General features: G+C 41.6%; 2 protein-coding genes across 2 annotated transcripts; one reads left to right on the top strand and one right to left on the bottom strand.

The window, feature by feature from the left end:
- The first annotated feature begins 1,174 nt into the window (after nt 1-1,174).
- Nucleotides 1,175-2,286, top strand: wfdc2 (WAP four-disulfide core domain 2). Its single transcript, XM_086051788.1, has 4 exons — nt 1,175-1,343; nt 1,449-1,592; nt 1,706-1,843; nt 1,940-2,286. The coding sequence occupies exons 1-4, from the start codon at nt 1,247-1,249 to the stop codon at nt 2,071-2,073; spliced, it is 513 nt and encodes a 170-aa protein (XP_085907914.1). The 5' UTR covers nt 1,175-1,246; the 3' UTR covers nt 2,074-2,286.
- Nucleotides 2,287-3,719: 1,433 nt separating this feature from the next.
- pigt (phosphatidylinositol glycan anchor biosynthesis, class T) lies at nt 3,720-15,403 on the bottom strand. The gene is made up of 11 exons (XM_086051775.1): nt 15,104-15,403; nt 12,212-12,389; nt 10,813-10,940; nt 8,634-8,734; nt 7,906-8,080; nt 7,717-7,814; nt 7,478-7,634; nt 7,162-7,362; nt 5,847-6,012; nt 4,503-4,586; nt 3,720-4,418 (listed from the first exon to the last, which is right to left on the bottom strand). Exons 1-11 carry the CDS (start codon nt 15,354-15,356, stop codon nt 4,169-4,171), a joined length of 1,791 nt encoding a protein of 596 aa, XP_085907901.1. The 5' UTR covers nt 15,357-15,403; the 3' UTR covers nt 3,720-4,168.
- Nucleotides 15,404-15,449: the final 46 nt, after the last annotated feature.

Here is a 15,449-nt window from a genome sequence, read left to right as displayed (position 1 = left end):
TTAGACCACTTGACACCGAAAGATATTTGTTCATTTTAAACAAGATGGAGTAAGATCCCAAGTCCGATTGCTACACGGCCACACATATATAGTTTATGATTTAATGAGGAAAAAAAAGCTCTAGGAAACTATTACGACAGAATATCAATATAACGAGCAGGCACAAGGACCCAGCATCCCCTTTCAGGGCTACCCCATCTACAAGTCGTGTTTGTCCCAACAAGAGGAGCGCATTAGTGATGGGAATTCCGGCTCTTTTTAGAGAACTGGCTCTTGCGGCTCGGTTCACTAAAAAGAGCCGGCTCTTTCGGCTCCCAACGGCTCCTCAGATTTTTTTTTGTTGCTTTAATCGATATATTTCCAATAATGTAACATTAAGCACAAATTTAATTAATTATTGTTAAAAAAATGTATTATACTACTATATTACAATAGCCTTTATTTTTTCACTCTACACTGAACTTTTAACTTATTTAAACTTTTGACTTTTTTTACAAAGCCAATTTAAAGTCAAGCAACACAGAATCCCTGAAAAACACACGACACAACAAAATTTAAATGAAAAATATTTACTTTTTAGTGCAACAACAAATAAACTATGAAATACAAGAATAAACGTTTAGCTTGTTTATACATAACAAATTTATAGTGAAACACAGAATCCCTGAATAACGAAATATACATATATACGAAATGTAAATTAAAATATTTACAGATCTACAAAAAATAAATTATCAAATACAAAACAATTTTAGCTTGTTATACACTCAACAAATTTAAAGTCAAACAACAACACAGAATCCCTGAAAAAATGCAAAACAAGTCAATATAAATCAAAAATATTAACTCTTCAGTGCTACAATAAATAAATTATAAATTACAAGAAATCTTAAGTATTTACAATTCATATTTAACAAATTTAGACTGAAACAACACAGAACCCCTGAAAAACACCCAAAAATTAAAATTTGTAAAAGAAAAAGATCAGCAGTCTCTAGTAGAGCCATCAATATAATTAAAATGAGTCCAAATTTGGCTCCTTTTCCTGCTTTCTTTTTGAACTTTCTTTTTTTTTTACACTCTCTCTCCTCCCTTGACCCGTTCGTGTGCTCACTGTGCTGTGTATCAGGCTGCTGCCCCCCAACCCCCCCTGCTCAGCGCACTAAGTAGCGCAGACACAAGGACGACACCACATAAGCCGTTACGTTCGCGAACGACACTAGCCTAGAGCGCATTGTGTGCAAGTATGGATAAGTATGTAGTTTGTGCATTGGTTTTAGCACTCGGTGCATTTGCGCAATTTAATACGGTTTTTACTCAGGATTCTCAAAGAAATTTGACAGGTAGGAGATTTATCATTTTCGTAGCCATTTTTACTCAGTTAAAAAAAACAACTCATCTCAAGTTGACGCTCTAATTCAGTATTTTCTTGTTTTTTTTTCACTCAGGGATTCTCCCGAAAGCAGGCCAATGCCCTCGCCTTCTTAAAGTAGTGCCATCGTATAAAGGGTGTGCGTGTGATCAGGACTGTCCCGACAACCACAAGTGTTGCGTCTTTGACTGTGGAGCTGTCTGCGTCCCTCCTTCTTTCAGTATGCGACAAAATAGTTTCCCTCATGGAAGTCTATTACTCTTGTGTTCTCCTATAGGAGACACCCATATACCTTAAAACCTGCTCATAGTCATCTTGTTTTCTGATTTTCAGCTAAGCCAGGGGTGTGTCCTCGTAGAAACTGGGGCGCTGGGATGTGTGCGGAGTTTTGCTCTGACGACAGTGACTGTCCCAATGAAGAGAAATGCTGCCACAACGGATGCGGACATGAGTGCATTGTACCTTACAAAGGTTAGATTAAGTGACAGTTTTTGTCTACCCCGTGGCCGAATTGATCCGTTGGGATACTTTTGCTGTGTAACCCTTCATTGTGTTTTTGTGTGTCAGTGAAGCCAGGCCGTTGCGCTCTGCCCCAAGGAACTCCCATGTGTGCAGAGTACTGCTACCATGACGGTCAGTGTCCAGGGGAGCAGAAATGTTGCAGGACAACCTGTGGCCACGCCTGCAGTAAGCCCTGCTGAGTGGACAACGGTCAACTTGATGACACCAGTACTTCCGTTTTTCTTCAAAATATATAGTATATTGCGGTAGGCCCTCAAATAACCAGCCGCCTTTTTAATGGTGGCCACATAGTAAATAAGGGTATTCAGATAATACAAATGCTGACTTTTGGGTCAAACCATTTCCAATCTTATATTTGAAAAATAAGGAATAAATGTGTTCATAATGAGAAATGTGTTGTACGATTACTTACCAAAATGCCACGAATTAAAACAATTTAGCTACACTTAAGGATCCAGCTTAGCAACACATCTCATTGCATCAACACAGCTGTCAGTGATGGTTTTCATTAAAAATGCTGGTACATCAGCATATAATCATTCAGCTAGCTGAAGCCTGCTCTTAAAACGCTTGAAGAGGAGGAAACCATTTGCAGCTGATCTCCCCCGCACCCCACTTCCACATGGTGACCTTATGTGCTGGGGTGAGCTTTGGATACAGAGAACTCTTGTCTGCTTCATTGGAGTTTGCTTGTACAGTACCGTACATAAATGAGGGCAGTCAAGTGAGAAGTAATCCAGTTCCAACACTGACGCGCTTTACAACTGTGACCCTCTTTCCTCATCTCATCAGAATAGTCATCTGTTCACTGTAAAAGCATTTCACCTATCGTGCAGGCACAACAGTATTCAGACAACTTTAGTTCTTTACAACATAAGGACAAAACATAATGGTCTGGTTAAGGTATGTGAGCGTACTTTTGGATGTTCAATCCATCTGGAAGATTCATTCAACTGAAGAGTGGAGGGTGATAGAAGCAGTCCAATGACAAAACACAACAGCGATTTATTTTTCATTTTAATATATTAATTAGAAAACCAGAATTAGCTTGACAGAAGGGAAAATACTGTAATGTTTTGGTTGACCTTTAATATACTGTACCTCGAGCTTCCACTTTAAGTACAAATACACAATCGTTATGTGTACAATGCTGCCAGAGATGTAGTCATAAGAAGGGTACTGAATGTTTAACTCATTCGCTGCCATTGACGAATTTACTTGTCTTTTCGCAGTCCAGCCATTCAATCCCAGGAAGGTAATAATATGTTTTCAAATTTTTCCAAACGTTAGGGTAAAAGAGGGTCTGAAAATGTCTGGCATTGAATGAGTTAAAAAAATTAAACCCAAGGAAGAAAGGGAGGACTGTATCAGAAAGTGCAACTGGCGGAAAAACTGCCAAACAAATCATATAAGTGACTCACTGTGGCGACCCGATGGGACAAGACAAAAGTCGCAACAACTGAATAACATGTTTGTTGAGCTCCATGCTTTGAAAAAGTGCAGCTGATGAGCTGCAGCCCTGAGAATATTGCTGCAGTCTTTCTGTCAGTGTATCGCCCCACAAACTGCGGGCAGTCAGTTAGTACCGTGCACGTAGCTTGACTGGCCAAAAGTTCTATACATAGCGCCATGAGTGCAAAAAAGTAAAAGTGAAGTTGATGGATATAGAGTCCCAGTTGCCGGTCACAATTAAGGCCTTCATTTTCAAGAATGCATTTTCAACCAATCACGGCTGACCTGTTTTCTGAATCTGAGCCGTGCTTGGTCGTTGTGAGCACTTGTGATGTCATTTTCAGTCGACAGAAGACAAAATGGCCGCCGCCCCCCCCCCCCCCCCCCCCATAGATGGCTAAACACGAGTGCATTTTGCTGCTTAACTTATATTCCACAAACGTAAAATTAATCAGAATGCCGTGTTTCAACTAGTGGGCCTGCTGGGAACATATTCTTGAAGAAAATATGTGTGGGTTGACTTCCGCTTTAAGTGTCAATAAGACTGCTGAGATGGTCTGTTGTGAGCAGGATTTGGCAGTCTGAGCTCAGACATTCTGCTTACCTGCTCCCTTATGCTTGACAACTAGAGGATCCTGTCCTCCATCTCCTCATATTCTATCCAAGTTTGGCAACATGTCCTTAAGAGACCGTACACAATCCTGGAAACACGTATTCCAAATAAATAAAAGGAAAATCAATCAGTTCTCCCCTGTAGCGGTCTTATTTTTCAGTGGTTTTAACTCAAGGAACAGTAGAGCACGGGTGTCTTCCGGCCATTTTTCAGAGTGGCGGCACGCCTCGCATTTTCCGGATTACGTTGGCGATGCGTTTGGCCAGTCCCTGCCTGGGTTCCCCTATCTGGAAATTACGCGTGAGCAGGTTGAAGAGGCATCCATAACCCACAGCCAATGCAGTGCAGGTCAGACAGATGACATTGTAAGGCATGCTGAAGTCTGGAGTGGGCAGGTTGACCAGCAGAGGTTCTGTGTAGAGGCGCACAAAGTAGCTGGACTCTTCTTTGCTGGGGAAGCTGGAGGCAGACAAGACAAATGACACAGGAATTAAAGAAAAGCCTTCTGACCTCATAGTGACAGAAATCCTACAAAATACTTACAAACTGTTGAAAAGAGGGCATTTGTGTGTGGTACTTGTATCCATGGCAACAATACTTGGTACAAGAGAACTGACAACAGAGGACCTAAACATCAAAGAGAAAGTCAGATTTTCTAAGTACATATCGTCGCTGTCCTGTGAAACATACTCGTGTATTTTTTTACTTCTTATTTTTAAATGAATGGTGTTTCCGCGTTACGGATATCGCATCAACGTGAAAAAAAATAAATAAATAACAATCCCAAATTGGACATACTGTACGTGGATTTAACAGGACAGCAGTGATATACAGTGATCCCTCGCTACTACGCGCTTCAACTTTCGCGCCCTCGGTGCATCGCAGATTTTTTAGAAGCATTCATAACAGACTAAAAATGAAACAACACAGCCATATCGGCAGCTATATTGCAGAAAGACGCATTGTTTCAAAGATATGAGTTGACTCGGAGGCTTCGTACATACCCGCAGGCACTCATAAAAGGCGGTGACTGGTTCCCAGCGCGAGATCGACCAACGAGAGCACAAGTGGATTTACTTTTTCCACACACTGTACTGGACGTGAGCTGACTGGGTGCGCATCATCGCAGCCTCTCGCTAGTCTCGTCCACTATTCATTTGTGCCGTTGATTTAGTCAGTCTAGCCGGATACTTAAACGAGCTTACCGTAACTACAATCCCGCGTTGCATTTTATCCAAAGGATTTTGTTGATGTTATTGTGCAAAGATAAAGTTAACGCATGATTCCCTCGGGCGGCCGTGCTTCTTTTTCGTTTTTAAATGAAGTAGGAGGCACCAAAGGGAACGAAGAAGAAAAGCAGGTGAAGAAGGAGGGTCCGTTTTTACTTGCACTTTTCACCACGACGACAAGCGTTTCAAAGTGCAGGATTGGATAAATTACACTACGGCGTTCTAGTTAAGGTAAGTAAATTTTATGATAAAATTTCAAACTTTAACGTAGGTTTTTAGCTAACGTTCTGTCGTGATCGTCAGCTGCCGTGGTTGAAGCTCATGTTCCTCTCACAGCCTGCAGCTTGCTATTTATTCTTAATTTTGCATTTTTAAAGTTCAATTGATTGTGTAACAAATATTTAGAAGTGTGGGAACCATGTCGGGGGTTCGCAACAGCGTAACAGAGGCGCAAATCCTCCCCAAAATAAAACTATACAATAAATATCATAAAATAATAATCATAATAAGTCCGACGCTACTTCGCGCCGCGTTCTGGTCCCCATCAACCGCAATAAATGAGGGATCACTGTACAGTATCAGCAACATTGTCAAAATGAGAATGTGTTGTGATGAATTAAAAAAAAAAAAAAAAAACAACTACTAATCAAACACAAACCCGACATAGAAGCCGTGACTAGGGTCAGGGGGGTACTCGGTCCACTTGAGCAGAGCTCTCTCAAAATGCACGGTGACTTCAGTGACAGAGTTGGGAGGAAGTTGCACCAGCATCTCCAGCATGTGCGGCTTCACACGGTCCTTGGATGGCTCATAGTGGATATAACCTACCGGCAGTGGCACGGCAGAAAGTTAAGCATTGTCTTGATTAATCAGCCGTTTCCGACGTAAACATTCTGCAGCGTTGGTGCAAAGGTCAACTGCACTTGAAATGTGCACTTTGCTTTGACAGCTGTAGCTGTGGGGACGGTGGGGAGTTGAGATGCCAGACAAGACAGGAAAAGGCCAGAAATGTAGCAAGGAGTAAGTTCAACACTAGGATAAACAGGATACAAGACACTCACATGATAAATCATGATTTTTCTAAAAACAGGACAATTCTAGGCCTCGTGGGACCAAAATCGCTCATGTTCTATTGATGAGGATAATAGAAGCTTTTCAAAGGTTTCATGGCAGAACCATGTCAAATGACTTGAGTGGTGCTTGACTCATCAAGTCAGGTTATCCAAGTCTTCAGACTTGGTAGATAAATCTGGATCTTGAGGCTCAGGTAGAAATTACTTATTTAAATTGCAGGAGTTGATTGCAATTCCTTTTGAATGCAAATAGAGCCAACTTGAATTTCTGAGTTAGAAGATAGTAAATATTGCTCCCTCAAAAAAATTTTGAAATCGAATTTCTATAATTGTCCTTAGTTCAAATGGGTCAAAATCTGGTGAATTGTGTCAAACATTTTTATTTGATCAAAAGGAGAATAATAATTAAAGTATATAATTAATGATTATTTGAATACGAGTCGTGGCGCTATTAAATATATGATTGTGATCTTTGTTGTTTTAGGTAGTACATTTTGTGGGGTCTTGCATGCGAGAAAATGAAAGCTGGTTGTTGCTGTTTACAATTTATCATGTCAAAAATTATAGAAGTTGGCAGAATTTGTAGAATTCAAATCAAAACATGTTGCAATGTTTTTATGATTGTGTATCTGCTTTGTTTTTTTTTTTAATTACTTATAGTTGGATCTTTGCGATAATATCGCCAATCATGAAAATTTGGGGCATGATAAGTGTGACATGACATTTTTGTATCGTTTCATCTCGTGTCATAGCCTTATGTGAGGCGTAGACAAACAGAATGGAGGGATCACGAACCTGTAGATTACTTTTTGGAATCAACTATTCATTCATTATAAAAGAGTCATTGTGCACATGTTCTAACCTGCTTTGAGTGACTGAGTTATGTTGTTCTTTACTCACTGGGAGTGTTAGTCTTCCCCTTGCTGGTGACGCTGAGGGTGTGTATGTAGAGGCGAAGGTACCAGGGCACCAGGTCCAGCAGCAGCACAGGAAACGACCTGTAGGGGTGGTTGTTGTACATCAGCGTGTGGATCTCTCCGGTCTGCAGCCCGTAACCCGCCACATAGCGCTCTGCGTGGAGTAGCGGGCGCAGCATGTGCGCTGTAGGAGGACAGAAAGAGGACAAGGTGTTTCGGCCGTCTCGTATGTTTACAACAAAATACAACTAAGCACAAATGTGTCTTTCCTGCCGTATCAAGCTGCTTTTCTGACTCACCATCACTAGATTGCCAGCGAATCAGAAGGTTGAGAGAGGACGTTGCGCCAAAGGTGCTATTTTGGGTCAGGTCGTAGACAGAGAAGGTCCTTCTGTCCCCAAGCACCACTTCTTGGCTGGTCAGAGGAGGAGCAGGGCTCAGAATGAAATCCTCCCCCTGCCAAATGACAAATATTACTCTAAAATGTGTGCACAAAGGCTTTGCGTGTTTGACCAGATTTTAAGTGCGCCAATCAAACCTCAGCACTGTCTGAAACATCGACGTAGATTTTACTGGAGGAAGCCAGCGGACATGCCTCCGTCAGGGTGCGGGAGAACATCTTGAAGAGAGACCACTCTGTGGAAGAGAGCAGTTGAAGCCGCACGTTAAAACATGTCCCTTGAGTGTGTCCGACAAACCTTAAACACAAGCTGGGCGGGATTCCTACCTCGTTTGCCTTGTCCGGAAGTGTGAAGATCAAAGACCACATTCAGCGTCTGTCTCAGCTCCCACGAGGTGGTTGTGCAGTGTGCGTCCTGACACACGGGTCGGAGGTGCACTGCCTGGGAATGAAAACTGCTGTGGAAGAGTTTCTCCGACTTTAGCAGGACAGCGAGGCCGGCCTGTGGGAGCCAAATGCCAACATAGGGAACAGATGATTTTGCGGATGTTGGTCAGAGACTCTCAATTCCCAAGACACTGTTGCACAAATTAAGGTGACCAATGTGTGTGGGCATTCATCTATGCTTTAGTCCGTCCATATTTCAGACCCACCCGGTCGGTCCGAGTAAGTTAAAGGGGGTCGAGAACGGACTTACCGGTACCGCGTCACACGCAGGTGCCCCACTCCTGGCACGCAGCCAAAAGAAAAAATCAAAGATAAAACAGTGTTGTATACCTTTCCGTCCCACAGGTGCAATGACACGTGCCTCTTTGGTTTTATTTCACCAATCACCACGCTGTGCGTGTGTCTGTTGTTTTTGATATTTTTTTTCTTTATTTGGCGGCATGCCTGCTTGTGCGGTGCCTGCGTGTGATGTGAAAATGATGTTCTCGTCGATTGGCTGTCGCTGATGAGGGACGGCCTTGGACAACGCGGATCGGCCGAAAGTACAAACCAGAAGTTATAGGTGGATAGACCATGCCCAGCTCTGGTAAATATTACCGAAGACTCACCTTGGAGCCACACGGCAAGAGTTTCTTCCAGGGCGTCAAATTTTCGGTGCAAACAATTTCACGTGGAAGGGAGGCGTAGCGTAGGAAGCGGTGGTCGGTCACTTTAAAGGCGACAAGAGAGCAAAATTAGCATTTCATGCCAAGTCATTTTCCTCAATATGAATTCATTGCAGTTTAGTCCCGCCACAGTACAGTTCAAATGGTAAACCTTGATATGGCTAGGGCTCCCACCACAAAGCATGTGTTTTGACGATTTTTCTCACTGTTGTAAAAACAAAGTACTGTAAACTCTGTAATTCACATCTTTATAGTTTTAAGTAATGCTGTTCCGATACCGATATCGGGAAGTATCCCAATACCACATTAAAATACTGGTATCGGTATCTGCGAGTACTTAAAAATAACGTGCCGATGCCATTTCCCGATGCTGTATCGGAATTTTATTTCGCCAAATCTCAGCATCGGCCTCAAAAAAATCCATATCCGTCGGGCCCAAGGAACACAAGAACATTTTTCTGAATTTTGATATCGATTACCCTCATCTGTCGTTGACATCTTGAGAATGCGTTCTTTTAATTCAATATTTAGCTTTGCTGGACTTTCATTCGTGTGTACTCCTTTTTGCAATGTGAAATGAAAAAGAAAAAATACATTTGTCTTAATACAAATCTCTTTAGAACCCAACAGCGCACATTTGTGGACTACTTTGTAGTACTGTAGCAAATTGTTAATTCGGAAAGGTTTTCTAACAAATCTGTTGGCGTGTACTCATTTATGATGAACCCTGGATACTGCAACGGTCCACTTCTGGATGTAGACTTTTTGTTCCCCAATTTACTCTGGGGCTTAAACAAAAAATAATTGCTGTTAATTGGTGGTTTTGGCACTGTTGTCATGTATTAAAGTTGCAGTCCATGAATGTCAAATGAGTAATACTGCACTTAAGTATTCCATTTTAATTCAGACAAGGTGATATAGGTAATATCTCGAGCCGCTTTTCCATTGTACTGGGTTCCACACCGAAATGGCCTTGCTCAACTGATTGGTAGCTTTTCCATTACATGTGCAGTATTCCCTCGTTTACCGTTCGTTTATTAGCGTTGACGAGATACAACAAGGAAGATGCTGTGTGAGGCTGCGATGATGCGTAGCCAATTAACTCACGGGATGAAACCACTCATGTTCTCATTGGTCGATTTTGTGGCAGGAAACAATCACGCACCTTTTATGAGTGCCTGCGGATATGTACAAAGCATCTGAGTCAACACATCTTCGGAGCTGGGCATTCCAAGGACGGACTGGACTGACATCCACTTTGTGGACGGCCGGACGAGAAGTCTTTTAAAAAGGACGGACTAAGCAAGGACGGAAGTGGGTTTTCGTCCGTCCCTCAATGAGTCAAGTACCAACTGAACGTGTTGTGTTGGGTTCTGCAAGACCACTGCATGTTCGCTTCTAAAGAGCCGCCTTCATTAATTGCCTACACAACACTTCTCATGTGCTTCCCAGTGGTCACATTACACATGCATATTCTGCCCTCTAGTGGTTCAACACATGTAATACCATGGATAATGCAACAGGTCAGTCAGGATGCCATTTCACTGACTGACAGAAACGCGCCCAGCCTGTCTTGTGTGTGTAATCCGGGATAGCAATTTTGTTTTGTTAACTGATAACATTTAGTGTCTTATGCCTTTGCATGCGAAGTATGTCAATTGTGTGGGACGTCTTTAGACCGTACAAATCTCTACCAGTGTTTAGTCTTTGTTTCCTCTTCAAATAACCTTGCGTTATTTCGCAATAATTATTTCATAAAAACTGACAATGTCTTGCGTTAAAACGCCGAAGTTTTGCAATGAAACGCACAGTACAGAGGAGAGGCCCAGCCAAGCGAGGCCAGTGCCGTCTTGTCGGACCGTTCTGGAACCTTTAATGGAAAAGCAGCTTAACTTTCAAAAGACATCAACTAGTTACATATAATGTAATAAATTTTGAAAGTAATTTGGCCAACATTTACGACAATCCTGTACCACTGATGATAAAAAGTAGCACTGTACAGCTCAGACTACCTGGTGGAAAGTGGCCTGAGATGCCTCAACAACAGGATGTACAAATGTGAGCAGCCAACAACATCAGAGTTGACGTAATTCAAACAAAATGCTACAGTGTTAAACGGTACCGTTGCCGATCCCCAGTGGCTTGAAGGAGGCGCTGGGCTGAACGCTGTTGATCGAGTCAATAAAGTTCAACGAGGCGCAGAAGATCCCAGACAAAACATTTGTCAGCTCTCTCCACGTGCCGTCCACACTGAGAGAATCCAGAAAATAACGACGTTACTACAATACACTTTAAGATGAAAACTTTTAGAAAAAAAAGCAACAACAACAGAGAACCTGCACTGTGACAGGGTTTTTCCCAAATTCAAAATTGAGAGGCGGACGCCTCCAGCTATTTGTGTGCCCGCCTCCGGCAGAACAATTGATAATGCTCACCACATCGCGATTGATTCCCTCTGCGGCAGCAACGTATCGTAACTGCAGTTGCAGCATTCGCCACTATGGAGGCGGTATATCAGGCCTGGCCAACCCGCGGCTCTTTGCCGGGTTTCAAGCGGCTCTTTTCGCTCCTCTGAACTAACAGCGCGCCGTTGTCAACCCCATTCATGTGTATGCGGTGAGGGGCGGCACCACAGAACGGAATGTTGCTGTACTCTGCCGTCAATCCCCTCGGCTTGAAACATTCTACTTTCCGGCGGCGCAGTCGTGACTTCAGAAAGCGTTTCCAATAGGAGAGGGGCTGGCAAGCAATTCACTGCTATTTTGTGGCTGACTTATTTACAAGTCACGGCATGAGGACAATGGAGGTGCATTTACTGAACGATCTTGATTTTCCTTTTTTTTTTAATGAGCAAAGACCGGGCTTTCTTTTGTAACAATGAAAGATACATTTTATAAATAAGTAGGAAAAGCCTCACTTTTTACTTCCTGGTCGGCTGCTATGTCAGCACTTCCAAATGTAAATAAGTAGGAAAAGCCTCACTTTTTACTTCCTGGTCGGCTGCTATGTCAGCACTTCCAAATGGGCTTGTCCAAAGGCGGCGATGGAACAGATTATATTCGGCAAGCTAGGTACCAGCTACGCGCATCTCATGCCTGCCCTTTGACGCAAATGAGATCGAGGGGAAACAAAAGGTTGAGTGGTGTTGCCTACCAAGTTCACTTTCAAAATGGGAGGGAAAAAAAAATCTGATCGTAACAAAAACGGCGCAAATACACAATAAGCGTGCATATCTTGTGAGCTCATATCTATTTTATGTGCGCCCATATGTATAATTTGGCTCTTTGCAGTAACACTAATAATTGTGGCTCTAGTGTTAATAAATGAATGCTTTAATGTGATAATAGTCATTCTTATTGGAACTCTTAAGTTAAAGTATGTTCCCAAAGCAAGTTGCATTTACTGAACACATGCATGTCATAGCGCATGGTCAGGATGGTACCACCTCTGCCTCAATCTGAGTCAGGAAAAATCCTGTAAGAGGGTGTTTTTCGCGCTGTAATGGAATCTTTCTAACTCACTCTGTTACAGAGTCCTGGAACCAGACCCAGAGCTCAGCTCCAGGGGGAGACGGATGATAAGGGTGTCCCCACTGCATGGTCCTCCAGTACCCCTGTGTCAAGGAGATGTGTAGCTCACGCACAGAGAATTTGGAGATAACATGTCCCAGTGACTTGGGGAACAGCCGGTAGTGGGACACTGTGGAGAAAGAGCAAAAACAAATGGTGCCTGTTGAAAAAAAGATTTAAGAAAGTTTCATTCCAAAAAACAAAAATTACACAACATAGCAGTTGAGTTGGATAGTGGTTCATAGTACCATAACAAAGTGATCGGAACATATTACTCCAGTGTTAAAGGCTTTACACTGGCCCCCAATTAACTGTAGAACTGATAGATGACTTGGGTCCTGAATACATGAATGAAATGCTGATTGGATATAAACCCGATAGGGCTCTGAGATCTGCAGACTTGGCTCAATTCGTGGAGCTCGGAGTTCAAGGTAAACATGGTGACGCTGCATTGAGCTGTTATATTGCATAAAAATGAAATAAGATGCCAACATAAGTGAAGTCAGCCCCAAATGCTTTTAAATCCAGGTTAAAAATGTTGCTTTTTTCTCATACCTTTTTTTAAGGTTCTCTAAACAATTTTAAATCATTTTTTAATGTATTTTACAAACACTGTTTTATTTCTTTACTTTTAAATGTCTTTATGGTTTTCTGCTAATGAGTTTAAATTTTGTAATTTTGTTAGCTACTTCTGTTTTCTCTGCTTTGCTTTTGAATGTTGTTAACTGTTGTTTGTAAATGCTTGTAGCTGTTGCCCATTTCTGATTGCCACAGTCCCTGTCAAGACACGATCTGCTTAAACATGTTGCACTCATGTAGACTTAACCTGACAGGCAAAATCCTTAAAACGGCATGATTGCTTTATGTCAACACAACCAAGAAAACATTATATGTAGTAGCTTTTTTGTATCACTGAGAACCTGACAGGGTTTCAAAAATGGCACAATTTTGAGGATATTATGTTTAAAAGAGCAAAAGGACTTTGAACTAAAATGCTCATAAGAATAATGTAAACTTAACCAAGTATTTTCAAGAAAGGTGATCCATATATAAGCAGTCATGTTTAGTTGTTCAAATGCTGCTTTCCACATTCTCCTTATAAGATTAGTCATCATGGAGAACTTGACAGGACTACCAAAATGGCTCAATTCTGTACAATGTAAATGAATGTTGGATGCAAACTAAGATTTCGCACAAAAAAAAACACATTTTTTTTTTAATGGAGTCGAGAGGCTTATTTTTTGTTTGCCTTTTCTGTGCAATAAAGTTCTATTAAAACTCAAGTCCGTTTTGTGGTCTCTTACACACTTGACATCCACTGCGGTTAAACTAAATTGACGTGAAAGATGCTCAACGTAAACATTCCTCAACGATGCTTTATTTTCTGAATTATTTTTGTGTATTTACATCTAACTTTTGATTCACAGTATTTTTTGTTGACTTGTTTTGTTAAGTCAGCATTAGTGTTATTTTACCATTTAAAATGTAGCTGTACCAACTCTGTCAAAATAAGATACCCGTACTATTATTCCATCCATCCATTATCTTTACCGCTTATCCTCACAAGGGTCGCGGGGAGTGCTGGAGCCTATCCCAGCTGTCTTCGGGCAGTAGGCGGGGGACACCCTGAATTGGTTGCCAGCCAATCACAGACCCGTACTATTATTATAGAAGTTAATCTGACCAAAGGGAAAAACGCGTAGTAAATGTGTTAAAACAACCTGAACAAATGAAGTTGAAATCAAATAAGTATGAACAACACAAATACTTTATGTCCACTCAACACATTTACAATTAGTTGGTTCAACAAAATTGTATCTCGCCAAATGACAGCATTTGAGTTAGATTGAAGCGTAGTACGGTAAATGTGTTAAAACATTAACAAATGAAATTGGAATCAAACAATGAAAATACGTACAAACAACACGAATACTTTATGTCCACGCAACACATTTACGATTAGTTGGTTCCACAAAATTTTATCTCACTAAATGGCAGCATTTTATTTAGATGGAAATTCTTTCCATAATTTTATTACGCTAACAGAACAACTTATTTTTTTCAGTGTAGCGCAGACATGCTTCTCGGTAGAAACAGTAGTAATGCAAGCATCAAGCACCAATACTCCCCATCAATGAAGGTCATGGCCATAAATGCTGAAAACTGTCAAATACGGGTCTACACGACATAATGAACAATAAATGACAAAAAAAAAGTGGAAAAATAAAAGTTAAAAAAAACCGGCAGAGCTCTTGCAGCAAGTTGTCATCTCAAAGGCGTCTTCTTTGAACTCCTAAACCTTCCAATCTATGCTATTTCTCTGAGGAACTCGTCCCTGAGCCCATCCATTCTCTTCAAAGAAAATCTCAGAATCTTCAACTCTGCTCTGTCGCCTGTCTTCCGATCATTGCCATCGACTCTAAATTGTACCACATGGTAGTCTCACTAATCTTTTGGTCCAGGAACGCCCACGTACAATCCTGATAGTCACTGTTGCCATTTAAGCAATTTTGGTTGTTATATTTTGTGACTATTCTTCAAAAAAAGCACTTAGTTGCTACTTTAATTCCCTTGAAGAAACAAACATGGGAGAATAATTTTCACATTGTTTTGCGTAAGAGAAGGCGCCAGATGGAAAGCAATCACTAACAATCGTGCTGAACATTGCCAAAGGCATCGTGCCCATAGAAACGCTGCTATACTCATTCCGCAATTATCTATAGATTCTTTCCCCCTTTTACCACCAAGCTTCTCCCTCCAAGCTAAGTTTTATTGAAACTTTGCTTTGGAAACGTTTGAAAAGCACTAGCGGCTTTTAACTTTGTAGTTTAAGTGCAATCTTACCTTTGTTTGCGCCAAAGAAATCTGCTTCCCACAAAGTGCGGAACTGGAAGCTAGCGTAAATATCCCCCGACTGTAGCGGTCTGATGACCAGTTCTTCTTGAAAATCATCTTTCAGCACCTTTGCAGTAGTGTCCTCGACTCTTGTGAGATGGTCATTGTTCAATGTCGAGCTTTGACAGAGTACGACGACAATGATCGACAAACTAATAAGAACTAACAGGGAAACAGTGTTTCCACACCTGTGAGGAGCCATGTTTCATCTACTACAGCCGGGGAAGAGCGACGATTACTGACTTCCGCCTTACGTCATTGGTCAAACCAGCCAATGGATCTGCGGGTAGAAGAA

The sequence above is a fragment of the Filicampus tigris genome, chromosome 1, assembly GCF_054856515.1.
Source record: "Filicampus tigris isolate MCC_2025a chromosome 1, RoL_Ftig_1.0, whole genome shotgun sequence".
NCBI classification, from domain to species: domain Eukaryota; kingdom Metazoa; phylum Chordata; class Actinopteri; order Syngnathiformes; family Syngnathidae; genus Filicampus; species Filicampus tigris.
This window is presented reverse-complemented; position numbering and strand designations above follow the sequence as displayed.